The sequence below is a fragment of the Lycorma delicatula genome, chromosome 1, assembly GCF_047948215.1.
Source record: "Lycorma delicatula isolate Av1 chromosome 1, ASM4794821v1, whole genome shotgun sequence".
NCBI classification, from domain to species: Eukaryota; Metazoa; Arthropoda; class Insecta; order Hemiptera; family Fulgoridae; genus Lycorma; species Lycorma delicatula.
Genome location: NC_134455.1, coordinates 190431988 through 190446024, shown reverse-complemented (window position 1 = coordinate 190446024; position 14037 = coordinate 190431988). Strand labels below are relative to the sequence as shown.

Here is a 14037-nt window from a genome sequence, read left to right as displayed (position 1 = left end):
TTTAAATATTGGAATTCTCAAAATAGGAGGACTGTAAATAAAGTAATGGACTAGATTTTTTTGGTAGCCAGTGGCAACACTGTAATGTTACTAGTAAACATATGGTTATGTGAACAGCTGATTTATATTAATACTTTTAGTCTACTGTTGCCATGTGTGACATAAAAAAACTTTTCGTGAAATGAGTTTTTGTTGTGCATTACAAAAATGACTGATACTAATAATGAGTAGCATTGTGCAATCAAGTTATGTGTTAAACTCAAATGCTACTGAAATTCAGTAGCATTTCAGTTCATACTGAATTCTCGTTTCAGTAGTAGAAATGTTAATTACTAGAATGCAACTAAAACTTTTTCAAAAATGAAAACGGCGTATGAAGATGACACTCTGTCACAAGCCCAAGTTTTTAGGTGGTTTAAAGCATTTTCAGATGGCCCGTTAACATCAAAAAGTGATGACAATGTTGGGCAAATCAGAGACTTGACCAGCGATTAACTGTCAGAATGATTGCAGAACAACTGAATTTGAACCATACCACAGTCCATCAAATTTTGACAAACGAGTTAGACTGAAAAATGTTTGTGCAAAATTGGTCTCAAAAAACCTCACTGTTTAACAGAAAAACAATAGGGTGGAAGTGTGCCGCGATCTTCTAGGACGAATTGAAGCTGATCCTGATTTTCTAGAAAAGGTGATGAATCCTGGATACTCATTTTTAAGTATGACCCAGAAACAAAACACCAGAGTAAGGAGTGGCACACTATAAACTTACCACGTACCAAATAAGCAAAAATGAGCGAATCAAAACCATGCTAATTTGTTTCTTTGATAGTAATGGCATTGTACATAAGGAGGTTTTGCCTACAGGACAGACTGTAGATCAATATGTTTACCGAGAAATTCTTGAAAGACTGCGGAAAAGAGTGCCCGTGTGAGACCAGCCATCAAAGACAACTGGATGCAGCATCATGACAATGCACCTTGTCACACTGCACTCTCAATTAATGAGTTTTTGGCAAAGAAAAACATTCCTGTAGTTCCTCAACCACCTTATTCACCTGACTTGTGTCCCTGGTGACTTTTACCTGTTCCCGACTTTAAAGAACACCTCAAAGGACACCATTTTGGAACAGTAGAAAACATAAAAATAAATGTAACCGACCATCTGAAGGATATTCCGGTTTCTGAGTTCCAACATAGCTAAGAAGAGTGGGAAATTCATTTGAAGCGTTGCATGGCTTCCCAAGGGAACTATTTCGAAGGTGGTATAGTCCATGTAAAATTGGATTGTAAATAAAACGTTTTTCTGAACCAGTCTCATTACTTTATTTACAGACCTCGTATAAGAAAATTTAAATAATTTTATTAAATTTAATAATAACCCTCATAATTTAATATAGTTAGCATTACTTTATTTTGTTTTTTATTTATTAAAGCTGTTATCATATAAAACTGAATAAACTGATAATGTTAAGATAATTATATAATTAATTAGGTGGTGTAATAAATAGTTTTGTAATTTATTAGGCTTATCATGTAACTGTTTCCTTATTCTAGTATTATTGTGCTCCTGTATTCTTATTCATCAGTCAGTTTCCAAAACAACCATATATGAATTCCTCCATATATGGAGAAAATCTACTTGTCAACAATCAAAATCAACGTTAATTCTTTATGAATATTTGAGCTCGAATGATTGGTAATAACTTTCTTTTCACAAAAAGTGGTTAATGCTAGATGAGACCTTAGTTCATTTTAACAGAAGTGATTATAAAACAGTCAAATGTATCCCAACTGGACTGGTCGAGAGGGGCCAATTCCTTGACCAAAAAGAACCCAACCTCAACATAACATTTATTTGTGAGGACAGATCAAGACCCTAATTTATTCTATTCCAATTCAGAATTTTTTAGTTAAATAAAGTTTGCTTGACTGATGTACTGAAATAACTTCATAATGAAAAAATATTTTTGGAAAAACTAATAAATAAAAAATGCATTATTGTACAAAATATAAGGGATAAGGTAATGGCAATACTACTCAATTAATACTTTAAATCAACTGCCAAAGCCTTATAAATTGGAAAACTTCTTAATTTCACTTATTTATCATTTCAATTAAATGTTCAACTCAATGTTATTATTTAATTTTTTAAAAAACCAACTACTGTACACATATCCTGTGAAATTGAAGTAATTTTCCTAGCAACATACATTTATTTACTCCTAAATTTTAGAAAATTTAATATTTAAAAATATATACATTATTTATTTTTATATACTGTATTACATATATATTTAAATGAATATTTTTTGAACTACTATATTCAAATTTATAAGTATACCTACATACTGCAGGTATATATACATGTGTTATCTCATGTACGAATTTGTAAAATATCTATCTATACATCTACCTATACATAAATTTTTATTTTCCCTATTTCTGCTTTATTTTTTCTTCAATTTTTAGTACTTTTGCAATGATATCTGCTTCATCAATCATTTATGTGGACATTTAGCTTATAAGCAGTTAAAATATTAAAATTACAGAAGTATACAAGGTCTATTCAAAAAGTAACGAGAATTTTTGTTTTTTGGAAAGAATTTTATTTATTTGTCTACATTTATGTTACCCCCTTCAAAACAGTCCCCATTAGATATTATACTCTTAAGCCAGCGCTTTTTCCAATCTCTGAAACACTTTTTGGAATAGTGTTTAGCTCTTTCAGCTATTCGCTTTTAATCTCACCTATGCTTGTAAAACGACAGCCCTTTAAGATTCTCTTTATTTTTGGGAATAGAAAAAATCACACGGAGCCACGTCTGGCGAATATGGCAGCTGGAGTATCATTACAGTGTTATTTTTGGCTAAAAATTGAGAACAAGCAATGAAGTGTGAGCAAGCACATTATTGTGGTGCAAAAGCCATGAATTGTTTTGCCACAAATCCAGGCATTTTTTCAGATTGCCTCACGCGAACGGTGTTGAACTTGTAGGTAATACTCCTTATTGATTGTTTGACCTTGTAGCAAGAACTCATGACGCACTATGCCATTAAAATCGAAGAACACGGTGAGCATAACTTTCACATTCAACCATACTTGTCAAGTTTTCATTGGTCTTGGTGATCCAGAATACCTCCACTGGGACGATTGAGCCTTAGTTTCAACATCATATCCATAAACCCATGTTTCATCACTTGTTATGGCACATTTCAGTAGTTCTGCATCGTTGCTGACTTCATTTAGCAACTTCCTTTCACCGCTGTTTTTATTTGAAATTAAAAACAATTTTGGGACAAATTTTGTTGTCCAATATTTCATACGCAAAACATCTGAAAAAATGTCATGGCATGAGCCAATTGATATCCCAACATGATCAGCGAATTCTCTGATTGTGATTTGGTGATCGTTCATAATCATTTCTTTTACTTTTTCCACATTTTCATCGGTTGTTACTGTGCTGGGGCGTCTGGGGCGCTCGTCATCTTCAACGTCTTCACGACTTCTTGCAAATGGTTATACCACTTGTAAACCCTTGCTTTACTCATAGCAGACTCTAAAAGCAATATTTAACATTTTTAAAACATTGCTATACTTTATTCCATTCTTATAGCAAAATCTAATACAAATTCTCTGATCCATTATTCATACAAATAAAGAAATTGCTGATTATACCAAACACATGTTATCCTTTTGACAGCTGACAACATAAAAACATCCAATGTGGCTAAAAATGTACAGATACTTTTCAGACATGTTTACCAATACAACAATGAAAAAATCCCAAAAATCAGATTAATGTAACCTGCAAAATTTCAAAATTCTTGTTTCTTTTTAAACACGCCTCGTATTTAACATCTTAATAACTGATGTAAAATGAACAATTTTATTGGTATTAACAATCTGAGGCAGGTAATGAAACTATCAGATTTAATACCATAAATTGATTTAAACTAAATTAAATCCTATCTGAATTAGTATCATAAATTTCTAAATCTAAATTTGAAAATTTAAATTAAGTTAATTATTTCCCTAATCAATCATCAAATTAAAATTTTACTTCCAATTAATAACATTTTCATTGATGATTGATATTATGTTTATTTTGTCAATAGCAAGTATAAAATATACATATTTATTTATGAAATTAAATATTTACACAAATGCTATAAACTTTGTTGTTTTATCTGTAAGAAAAAAAATTACTTTTTAATTTATTCCTACTTAATGTAATTTTTCCCAATGTTCCCGTTTGGTTTTTGAAGTTGCGTGAAATAGCTTTATCATTTTGAAATTAATAAATTTTAGCAACAGAAAATAATTTGACAAATTTAATATTATAGATATTAATAAATAAAAAATTCACATTTGAAATAATAAATCCTTTTATTTATTTCTTCTGTAAAATTAAAATTCGTCATTAATAAGAAATTTCATTAAAATATTTCAGTGTTACTTTAGAGATACAAATTTCTAAAAAATCTACACAGACAAATGGAAAAATAATTGTTTTCATATTTCGGTTTCTAGGTTTACTTTTAACAGTAATCTACATAATCTTAAAACATCAGGTATACATAAAAATATATATTTTTTTTAAATGGCTAGAACCAGTACAAATGAAAGAGGATCCTAAAATGTTACCAAACTCCAAGAAAGTATGAACATTTAATGAACACATAAATTTTGATTTATGACCAATGCCAAATTCTTATTAGATTAGTATGCTGAATTTTAAGGCACCCAGGGTTAATAAACTAAGTAACATGGGAAGTACTGAAATTACAGACCACATGGGAGACAAAGATTATAACATATCAGGACATACTAAAGGTTATACTGGATGTACAAAATGTAGTGAAAATAACAAATTAATACAGAACATTCTTAGCACAGTGATTTCAGAACTCTCTTTGGATGGTTCAGCATATATTAAAAGCATAGTGTAACTGCAATATAAAGTTTGCGAAATTTGGATCTGATCATAATTTTTTAATGCACAATTTCTACACATGTAACTGAACGGTTTTTGAAGAGAAAATGCAAATTTCAAAACTTGGAAACTACAAATGAAGATATAGAATTTGATATATAATACTGTTACTCTATTGATTAAACTGCCATTTTAAAATTAATTAAAAGTAATCCCTCTCCAAAGAATTAAATCATAAATATTTTTGTAGTAGAATATTTATATGTAGGTACAGTATTCCGAAAGGCCACAAACTATTTGAACTGGAAGCCTGATATTCACATATGAATATTGCACATGTAGAAGAAACACAAACATTTAATTTTCAACTTTATTCTTTACTATTCCTGGCTGATTTTGAGTAAGTTTTTATATTAACATTCACTAATTTTGTATGATCTTAACATATGAAAACAAGATGGTCTGTGATCTGCTTGGAGCTCTGCTATACAAATTAAAACCTCTGCTGCTAACAAGCAGTACAGTCCTGTGATACAGCCTATTGCAACATTAGCAGACTACTGCAATGAACAGAAACATCCTTTCATCTCCTGTAATATTTAGTAAAGAACAGACAATTCTAAGAAATGGCTACTGTTTTGGTACTTTATCAAGTGGATTATTGGGAAAAAGCCTTGTCATATCTGAATGAAGCAGTGAAGCCAGACAAACAAAAAACCATTCTATGAAAATAATTTATTGCATTCTGTGGAACACCTACCTACTAATATGAGGTGTGGCTATTAAATAATGAGACTCATGTTGTTTCAGAAGTACTGTGCATGCGCCAAATTCTAACAGTCGACAGCTGTGTAGCGTGAAGCCTTCTCTTTCGATTGTTGCCACTCTAGTGTCTGTAGACATATCAATCTGGCCGGGGCTTTTGTTTGGATAACATCTGTTTTTTGTATTGAAAAAATATTAAGTGTTTTATTAGAGCAAAGAATTGTCAGAGAAATTTCATCTGAAACTTGGGAAAACCGCTACTGAAACTTTATTAAAAAAAAGTATATGACAATGAATGTTTATCACGTATGCGGGTTTTTGAGTGGTTTAAGTGTTTCCAAGATAGCTGAGAAGATGATGTTCACCCGGGTCGCCCTTCCACATGAAAAACAGATAAAAATATTGAAGAAATTGGTAATCTGATCCAATCTGATTGTCGTTTAACTATTAGTGCGATTGCTGAAACTTTAGGAATTGACAAAGAATGCGTAGGGCAAATCTTACATAACAATTTTAACATGCAAAAAGTGTATGCAAAAATGGTGCCTAAAATTCTCACAATCGAGCAAAAAGAAGCTCATAAAAATTTTATTCTAACACTTTGAATGCAATTGAAAATGACCCAAACTTCTTGGAAAGAGTGATCACATGTGATCAATCTTGGTTTTCCACTTATAATCCAGAAACTAAGCATCAATCCATGTATTGGAAGGACCGAACTTCACAGAGAGCTAAAACAGCTTGAATGAGAAAAAAAATTCAAAGCAATGATGATTGTTTTTTCAATATTCATGGGATAATGTACCTTCATTGGATTCCTGAAGGCCAAACTATTAATCAACACTACCTTGAGATCCTTGCTCAACTCTGTTAAAAAATAAGAAAAAAATGACCCAAACTGTGGAAGAACAAGTCATGGGTCCTTCATCAGGACAACGCACCAACTCACACTGCATTGTCTGTCAAAACATTTCTAGTATTAAACATTAATCTAGTATAGAAGTAAAACATCCCAGTGTTATACCATCCACCTTATTTGTCTGACCTGGCACCATGTGACCTTTATCTGTTCCCCAAGGTTAAATCTGCTTTAAAAGGAACAAGATTTCAGATTGAAGCTATGAAATAAAAAGCAGCATGCATCATGAAAATGCTCACAGAAGAAGACTTCCAGCAATGTTTCAAACAATGGAAAATTTGCATGGAGTATTGCAGGGACGGAGGAGGGGAGTATATTGAAAGGGATAACTAAATAGGTATAAATTTAAAATATTTTATAGCATTATTCTCATTATTTAATAGCCACACCTCGTATGCCAACCGCCATCGCAGTATAAATAAAATATTTATTATCCAAGCGGTAGCAGAACTGAAGTTTAGCTTGTGTCTTGGTCTTTCATCTGGAAGATTCTTTGTTCAAAAACAGGTCATGCTTTTTATATGTTAAATCTGTTTCATACATTCCCACCCACAAGCTTTGAGCCTTTGTGGTGAATTAATCATGTAAAAAAATATATAATGGTTAAAAAGTTTTGATTTAAATGACCCCTTTACTATACATTAGAAAATTTATACTGATTTTGCAATTTATTGAATACAGTTTATTTTTTCTATCTTGTGCAATATATAATAAATATTTATTTTTCTTACATAAATGTGATTCATCCTTAGGGAATATGGAAACAAGTAATGAAGGTAAATGTATGAGTAATATGTGTAACAAATACTGTACATAATGGTCACCATCAATCACTATGGTCTTTCACTATAATTTGTTTTAATATGTAAGACATTGTTCTGATCTTTAAAAAATTTTAACGAAATAAAAAATAAAACGTTAATTCTTAGTACTTGTTATGTCAGAATGTGTAAAAGTAAAGGTCATGACTAATACAGTACAGAATGAGAAATTAATGTACCCTATAAAATTTTTAACTTGTAGAAAATCATAGATTAAACTTCTTTTTAACTGTAGATTTTTACAAGCAATCAGCTACAACCAACATTTATTATTTTTTATTTTTTCAAACAAAATGTTATATCTTTTTTCTGAAATTTAGTACTAAGAAAGATATTTGGGATGAGTTTGTACAATCATTAATAATATCTAACACTTCAAACATAAAGTGAATTATTTTTAATTACAAAATCAACTTCATTAATTTTGCCTCAGAACGTGCTTTCTAAAACTCCATCTTTGAGTAAGCTTACCATGTCAATAAATCCAGTAAATGCCACACTTAACTATTAAAAAAAAAAATAAATTATTAACAAAGCACATCAAAAACAGTTAGCAATTAGTGTTGCAGAAACAGTATCATACTAAACTATGGTAGTTAAAAGCTGTAAGAGGCATGTAAAAATCAATAACTTTGAGTGCCTCATTTTTTCTTCTTTTACAACTTTATGACTTTATCTGTTCAACCTAACTAGAGCTTCATGTCAAAAAAAAACTTAGTGAAAGTAGTTATCATATATCCCAAAATACTGTTACCAGAAATATAAACACAATAAATTCAGCACTACAAACCTTGACCATTTTATCATATAATACTTCATGGTCATCAGACTCAGTTCCGACAACTTTCGCAATTGTTAAAGCCTTTTCTTCATAACTGCCGCGTACCAGTTGTACATACAAATCACCAAATTCCTCTACAGAACATCTTGAATTTACATGAGGAAACAAATAATTCTGATACTGCACTAATAAAGATGGTATCAATTCTTGTTTCCAGAGTACCTGCAACAAGTAAGAATAATCATAAATATCTATGAAAATTATGAGCACAAAGGTTAAACATTTTTCAAACTACTTATGGTCAGAAAATCTGCATGCCTTATCAATCGCATTCAGGTTTCCTTTCTCCTACATTTTTGTTTATTTACTTTAATATATCTACACAAAGAATTTGAAAAATGATTGTAACTTTTAACAGTATAATTGAAATTGACTCAATAATAACCTAAGACCAATGAAGAAGTCAAAGTCGGTTGGTTGTTAATGATGCAGGGATTCAGTGGGGTGGTGATACTACCTTTATGACAACCCAGAAATTCTGTTCCCTGTCTGGAGGTTGTATCAAATACCAAGTGGCTTTTTACCTACAGGATAAAGAGAGGTCTTATACTTCTGATCTACACACAACTATAATAAACACAAAATTAATAGTGTTGGTTTTTTATTAAATTTCCCTTTTACTCAGTGGCTTATTAAGTAACCAACTGTATGAAAATAATTTAAGAAAAATAAAAATATTTTATCAATATTTGGACAGCATTAACTACATTCACAATATCCTGAGCAGGTCTATAAAAGGTGATCCATGAATAAAACAGGCCATTACATTTTATACAAAATTTTGACAGCACCCATTTTCAAAAACACGCATAAAATGATGAGTTTTAACTGCTATATACCATAAAATAAATGAAAATTTTAAAAACCAAATGGCATAAAATAAGATATAAGTTTTTCCAAAGAAAAAATTGTTATAATTCATCAAAGTATTAGATCAAAGAGAATTAAATTACATACATGCACAAGCATGTGTGTGTCTTGATAAGTATCAGGGAAGTTAGAAAACTTTTAAAAAACTGGATCATTTATTGGTAGCAATATGGGATTTATTCACAATTAATATTTTGCAGTTTTAGACGCACGCAAAAAATTAATTTCTATAATAAAGAAAAGAAATTTAGATGATGATCTAAGAGATCACAGATTGTTAATGGAAGCAATAAAAATATCTTGTAGGTTTTTAGAAATTGGGAAATCATTGCATCTAGAGAAGATACTTTTACCACTCTTATATTAACTTGCTCTTGGACTATGTAAGATGTATCTATTAGTAATTTACATGCCAAACACTTTACAGGATTTAAGTTAGTGGGCTCTACCTACTGAATAATGAAATGTTCTGATTGCAAGTTAACTGGGAAATGAAGACTTAACTGTTTTCTAAAAGAAAAAAACAAAAAAATTTGTAGCAAAAAAAACGTTTTTTAAAATTCTCTTCGGAGTATGGCATACATATTTTTATTATGTAAAATGCAAAAATATGAATTTTTTACTAGTGCACATTATACTTTCTAGGTAAATTGTTATATAGTTTTACAAATATAGTTTCAACATAATAATTTATTTTTAATTAAGATAGATTATTTCTTTATGCTCTATAAACCCACAGTGCACTTTTTATTTAATTCATATATAAATTAATCCCCCTCTATAAATCATGACACCTTGCCGTTGGTGAGGGGGGCTTGAGTACTCAGTGATACAGAGTAGCTGAACTAAATGTGCAACCATATCGGAGAGGTATCTGTTGAGAGCCAGACTAAGGAATGATTCCTGAAAGAGGGCAGCAGCTCTTTCAGTAGTTGTTAAGGGTGTAAGGAAGACTTAAACGGCCATATCAACATCACTGAGTCCTCTGAGTACTGCGCAGCTGAAAGCAATGGAAAACTACAACTGCTTTTTTTCCAAGAAAATGTAGCTCTCTGCATTTTCATATAGCAATGATGGAGGCACCTTCCTTGGTAAAATATTCCGGAGGTAAACTAGTCCCCTGTTCGGATCTCCGGATGGGGACTACTAGGGAAGGGGTCACCAGAAAATTAAAAAATAATGTTCTACGAGTCGAAGCGTGGCATGTTAGAAGTTTAAAAAAGGTTGGTAGGTTAGAAAATTTACAAAGGGAAATGGATAGAATAAATGTAGATGTAGTAGGAATTAGTGAGATTCGGTGGGAAGAGGAAAAGGCAAGGAAGGAAATATAGTGGGTGAATACAGGCTGGGCAAAAGGAATGAAAGAGGGGGTCGATTTATAGAGTTTTGCACGAAGTATAATTTAGTAATTGCCAACACCCAATTTAAAAATCATAATAGAAGAATATACACTTGGAAAAAGGCGATACTGCAAGGTATCAGATAGATTATATCTTGGTTAAGCAAAGATTTAGAAATCAACTCGTTGACTGCAAAACTTACCCTGAAGCAGACATTGATAGCGACCATAATTTGGTGATAATGAAATGTAGATTGGGGTTTAAAAACCTGAAGAAAAGGTATCAAGATGAATTGGTGCAATTTAGAGAAGCTTGAGGAAGAGGAGGTAAAGAATATTTTTGAGGAGGACATCGCATAGGTCTGAGTAAAAAAGGTAATGTAGAAAAAGAATGAGAGAATGTTAAAAAGGAAATTCTTAAATCAGCAGAAGCAAACTTAGGCGGAACAAAGAGAACTGGTAGAAAACCTTGGGTTTCAGATGATATATTGCAGCTAAAAAGGAACTATCGACAATTAAGAAATACTATAAACAGGAAGTGCAAAATAGCGAAAGACGAGTGGATTAAAGAAAAGTGTTCAGAAGTGGAAAGAGAAATGAACATTGGTAAAATAGATGGAATATACAGGAGAGTTAAGGAAAATTTTGGGGTACATAATTAAAATCTAATAATGTGTTAAACAAAGATGGTACACCGATTTAGAATACGAAAGGCAACATTAGTAAAATAGACAGAGCATACAGGAAAGTTAAGGAAAATTTTAGGATACATAAATTAAAATCTAATAATGTGTTAAACAAAGATGGTACACCGATTTATAATACAAAAGGCAAAGTCGATAGGTGGGTGGAATATATTGAAGAGTTATAGGAAGTGAATTAGAAAATGGTGTTATAGAAGAGGAAGAGGAAGTTGAAGAGGATGAAATGGGAGAAACAATACTGAGATTTGAATTTAATAGAGCATTAAAAGATTTGAATGGCAGAAAGGCTCCTGGAATAGACGGAATACCTGTAGAATTACTGCGCAGTGCAGATGAGGAAGCGATTGACAGATTATACAAACTGGTGCGTAATATTTATGAAAAAGGGGAATTTCCGTCAGACTTCAAAAAAAGTGTTATAGTCATGATACCAAAGAGAGCAAGAGCAGATAAATGTGAAGAATACAGAACAATTAGCTTAACTAGCCATGCATCAAAAATCTTAACTATTATTCTGTACAGAAGAATTGAGAGGAGAGTGGAAGAAGTGTCAGGGGTGACCAATTTGGTTTCAGGAAAAGTATAGGGACAAGGGAGGCAATTTTAGGGCTCAGATTAATAGTAGAAGGAAGATTAAAGAAAAGCAAACCAACATACTTGACATTTATAGACCTAGAAAAAGCATGTAATAATGTAGACTGGAATAGTCTACATTTAAAAAAATTAGGGTTCAAATACAGAGATAGAAGAACGATTGCTAACATTTACAGGAACCGAACAGCAACAGTAATAATTGAAGAACATAAGAAAGAAGCTGTAATAAGAAAGGGAGTCCGACAAGGATGTTCCCTATCGCCTTACTTTTTAATCTTTATGTAGAACTAGCAGTCAATGATGTTAAAGAACAATTTAGATTCGGAGTAACAGTACAAAGTGAAAAGATAAAGATGGTACGATTTGCTAATGATGTAGTAATTCTAGCTGAGAGTAAAGAGGATTTAGAAAAAACAATGAACGGCATGGATGAAGTCATACGCAAGAACTATCGCATGAAAATAAACAAGAACAAAACTAAAATATAGTAATGAAATATAGTAGAAATAACAAAGATTTTCACTGAATGTAAAAATAGGAGGAGAAAAGATTATGGAGGTAGAAGTATTTTGTTATTTGGGAAGTAGAATTACTAAAGATGGACGAAGCAGGAGCGATATAAAATGCTGAATAGCAAAGGCAAAACGAGAGGCTTTTGGCGGGATGAGTTCAATCTGAGTTAGAGGCATCTGGAGGATTGGCGCCACTGTAATTTGGGTTCACCAAGGGAAAATCCAAGATGGATGCCCTCACCAAGATAGTGTATAGAGACAAGTAGAGTGGGCACCCGGAGGATCAGAAAGATACCATTGATGGTCCTCCTGGATGTCTGCAATGCTTTAAATAGCATTCCGTGGAGACACGTCTTGGAAGAAATGCGAAGGAGGAATATAAGTTCATACCTAAGAGCCTCAATAAGTAATTAACTATGGGGTAGAGAGCTGCTGACACCAGTAGAAGGAGGAAAAATAAGTTTCTGGATGTATGGGGGGGTCCCCCAAGGATCTTTGCTAAGCCCCCTCTTGTGGAAACGGGGTCTTGAGATTGAGGTTCTCGGAGGGGTGACACTAATTGCGTACGCCGACGATTTGGCGATGCTCGTTGATGACCCCATAGAAGATGAAGTGGAGGAAAAGGGTAACAGGGCCATAAGACAGATAAGCATGAGGTTGGCGACAAGGGGGCTACGACTCGCTCCACAAAAATGCAACTCGTGGTTGTGGCAAGCCGACGTAAGATTAGAAGAATTCGAGTTACCTGTCGAAGAGGTTGGACTAAAAACAACGCCCTTTGTGAAATATCTCAAGATATAGTTCGATCAAAATGGGCTGTACAACAGACACCTCAAAGAAGTATGCAGTAAAGCCGAGCGGATCGTCAACGCTCTGGGTGAACTGATGGGTGCCAAGTGGGAACCCAGAGCAGCTAAAAGAAAGCTATTGATGATATTGTATTGTATAGTATTGTATGCAGTGCCTGCCTGGTTTAGGAATGTGAAGATGATACCATCACTGCAGAGACGAATGAATTTAAAGATCGTGGCGACTACCGAACGGTATCGGCGGATGCGGTGGGAGTCTTGGCCGGGGTACTGCCGATCCAGTTACGGACTACCCAAATGAAATGAATCTATGAGGGCATGGACAGGGAAGATGCCACTAATCTCTTGCTACAAGAATGGCAAGAGAAGAGAAACGCCGCTACAACTGGGGCGTGGACAAAGAAGCTTATTCCTGGGATAGGACCGTGAATGAGGAGGAAACACGGCGACGTGGAGTACTACCTATCACAATTCCTCTCCGGTCACGGAGGATTTGGTGTATTATTGCACAGGTTTAAAATAAGGAAGCTCCCAAATTGTGTGTACTGCGGTCAAGAGGACACTCCCTGCCACACTCTTTTTTGAATGTGCACGTTGGGAGGATCTACAAGCAAGATATAACATCCAAGAGAGAACCCCAGAAACTTCAACAAAGTATATACTGAGAAGTAAAGAGCATTCCGTGGAGACACGTCTTGGAAGAAATGCGAAGGAGGAATATAAGTTCATACCTAAGAGCCTCAATAAGTAATTAACTATGGGGTAGAGAGCTGCTGACACCAGTAGAAGGAGGAAAAATAAGTTTCTGGATGTATGGGGGGGTCCCCCAAGGATCTTTGCTAAGCCCCCTCTTGTGGAAACGGGGTCTTGAGATTGAGGTTCTCGGAGGGGTGACACTAATTGCGTACGCCGACGATTTGGCGATG

At 33.2% G+C, this 14037-nt stretch overlaps 1 protein-coding gene across 1 annotated transcript in view; it reads right to left on the bottom strand.

Annotated features, from left to right (window-relative positions):
* LOC142326427 (MTOR-associated protein MEAK7) overlaps nucleotides 1-14037 on the bottom strand; it is a 104070-nt gene that overhangs the window by 55066 nt on the left and 34967 nt on the right. The window contains exon 2 of the mRNA XM_075368923.1: nucleotides 8233-8445. Coding sequence (XP_075225038.1) covers nucleotides 8233-8445 — 213 coding nt within the window. The remainder of the gene's footprint in view (nucleotides 1-8232; nucleotides 8446-14037) is intronic.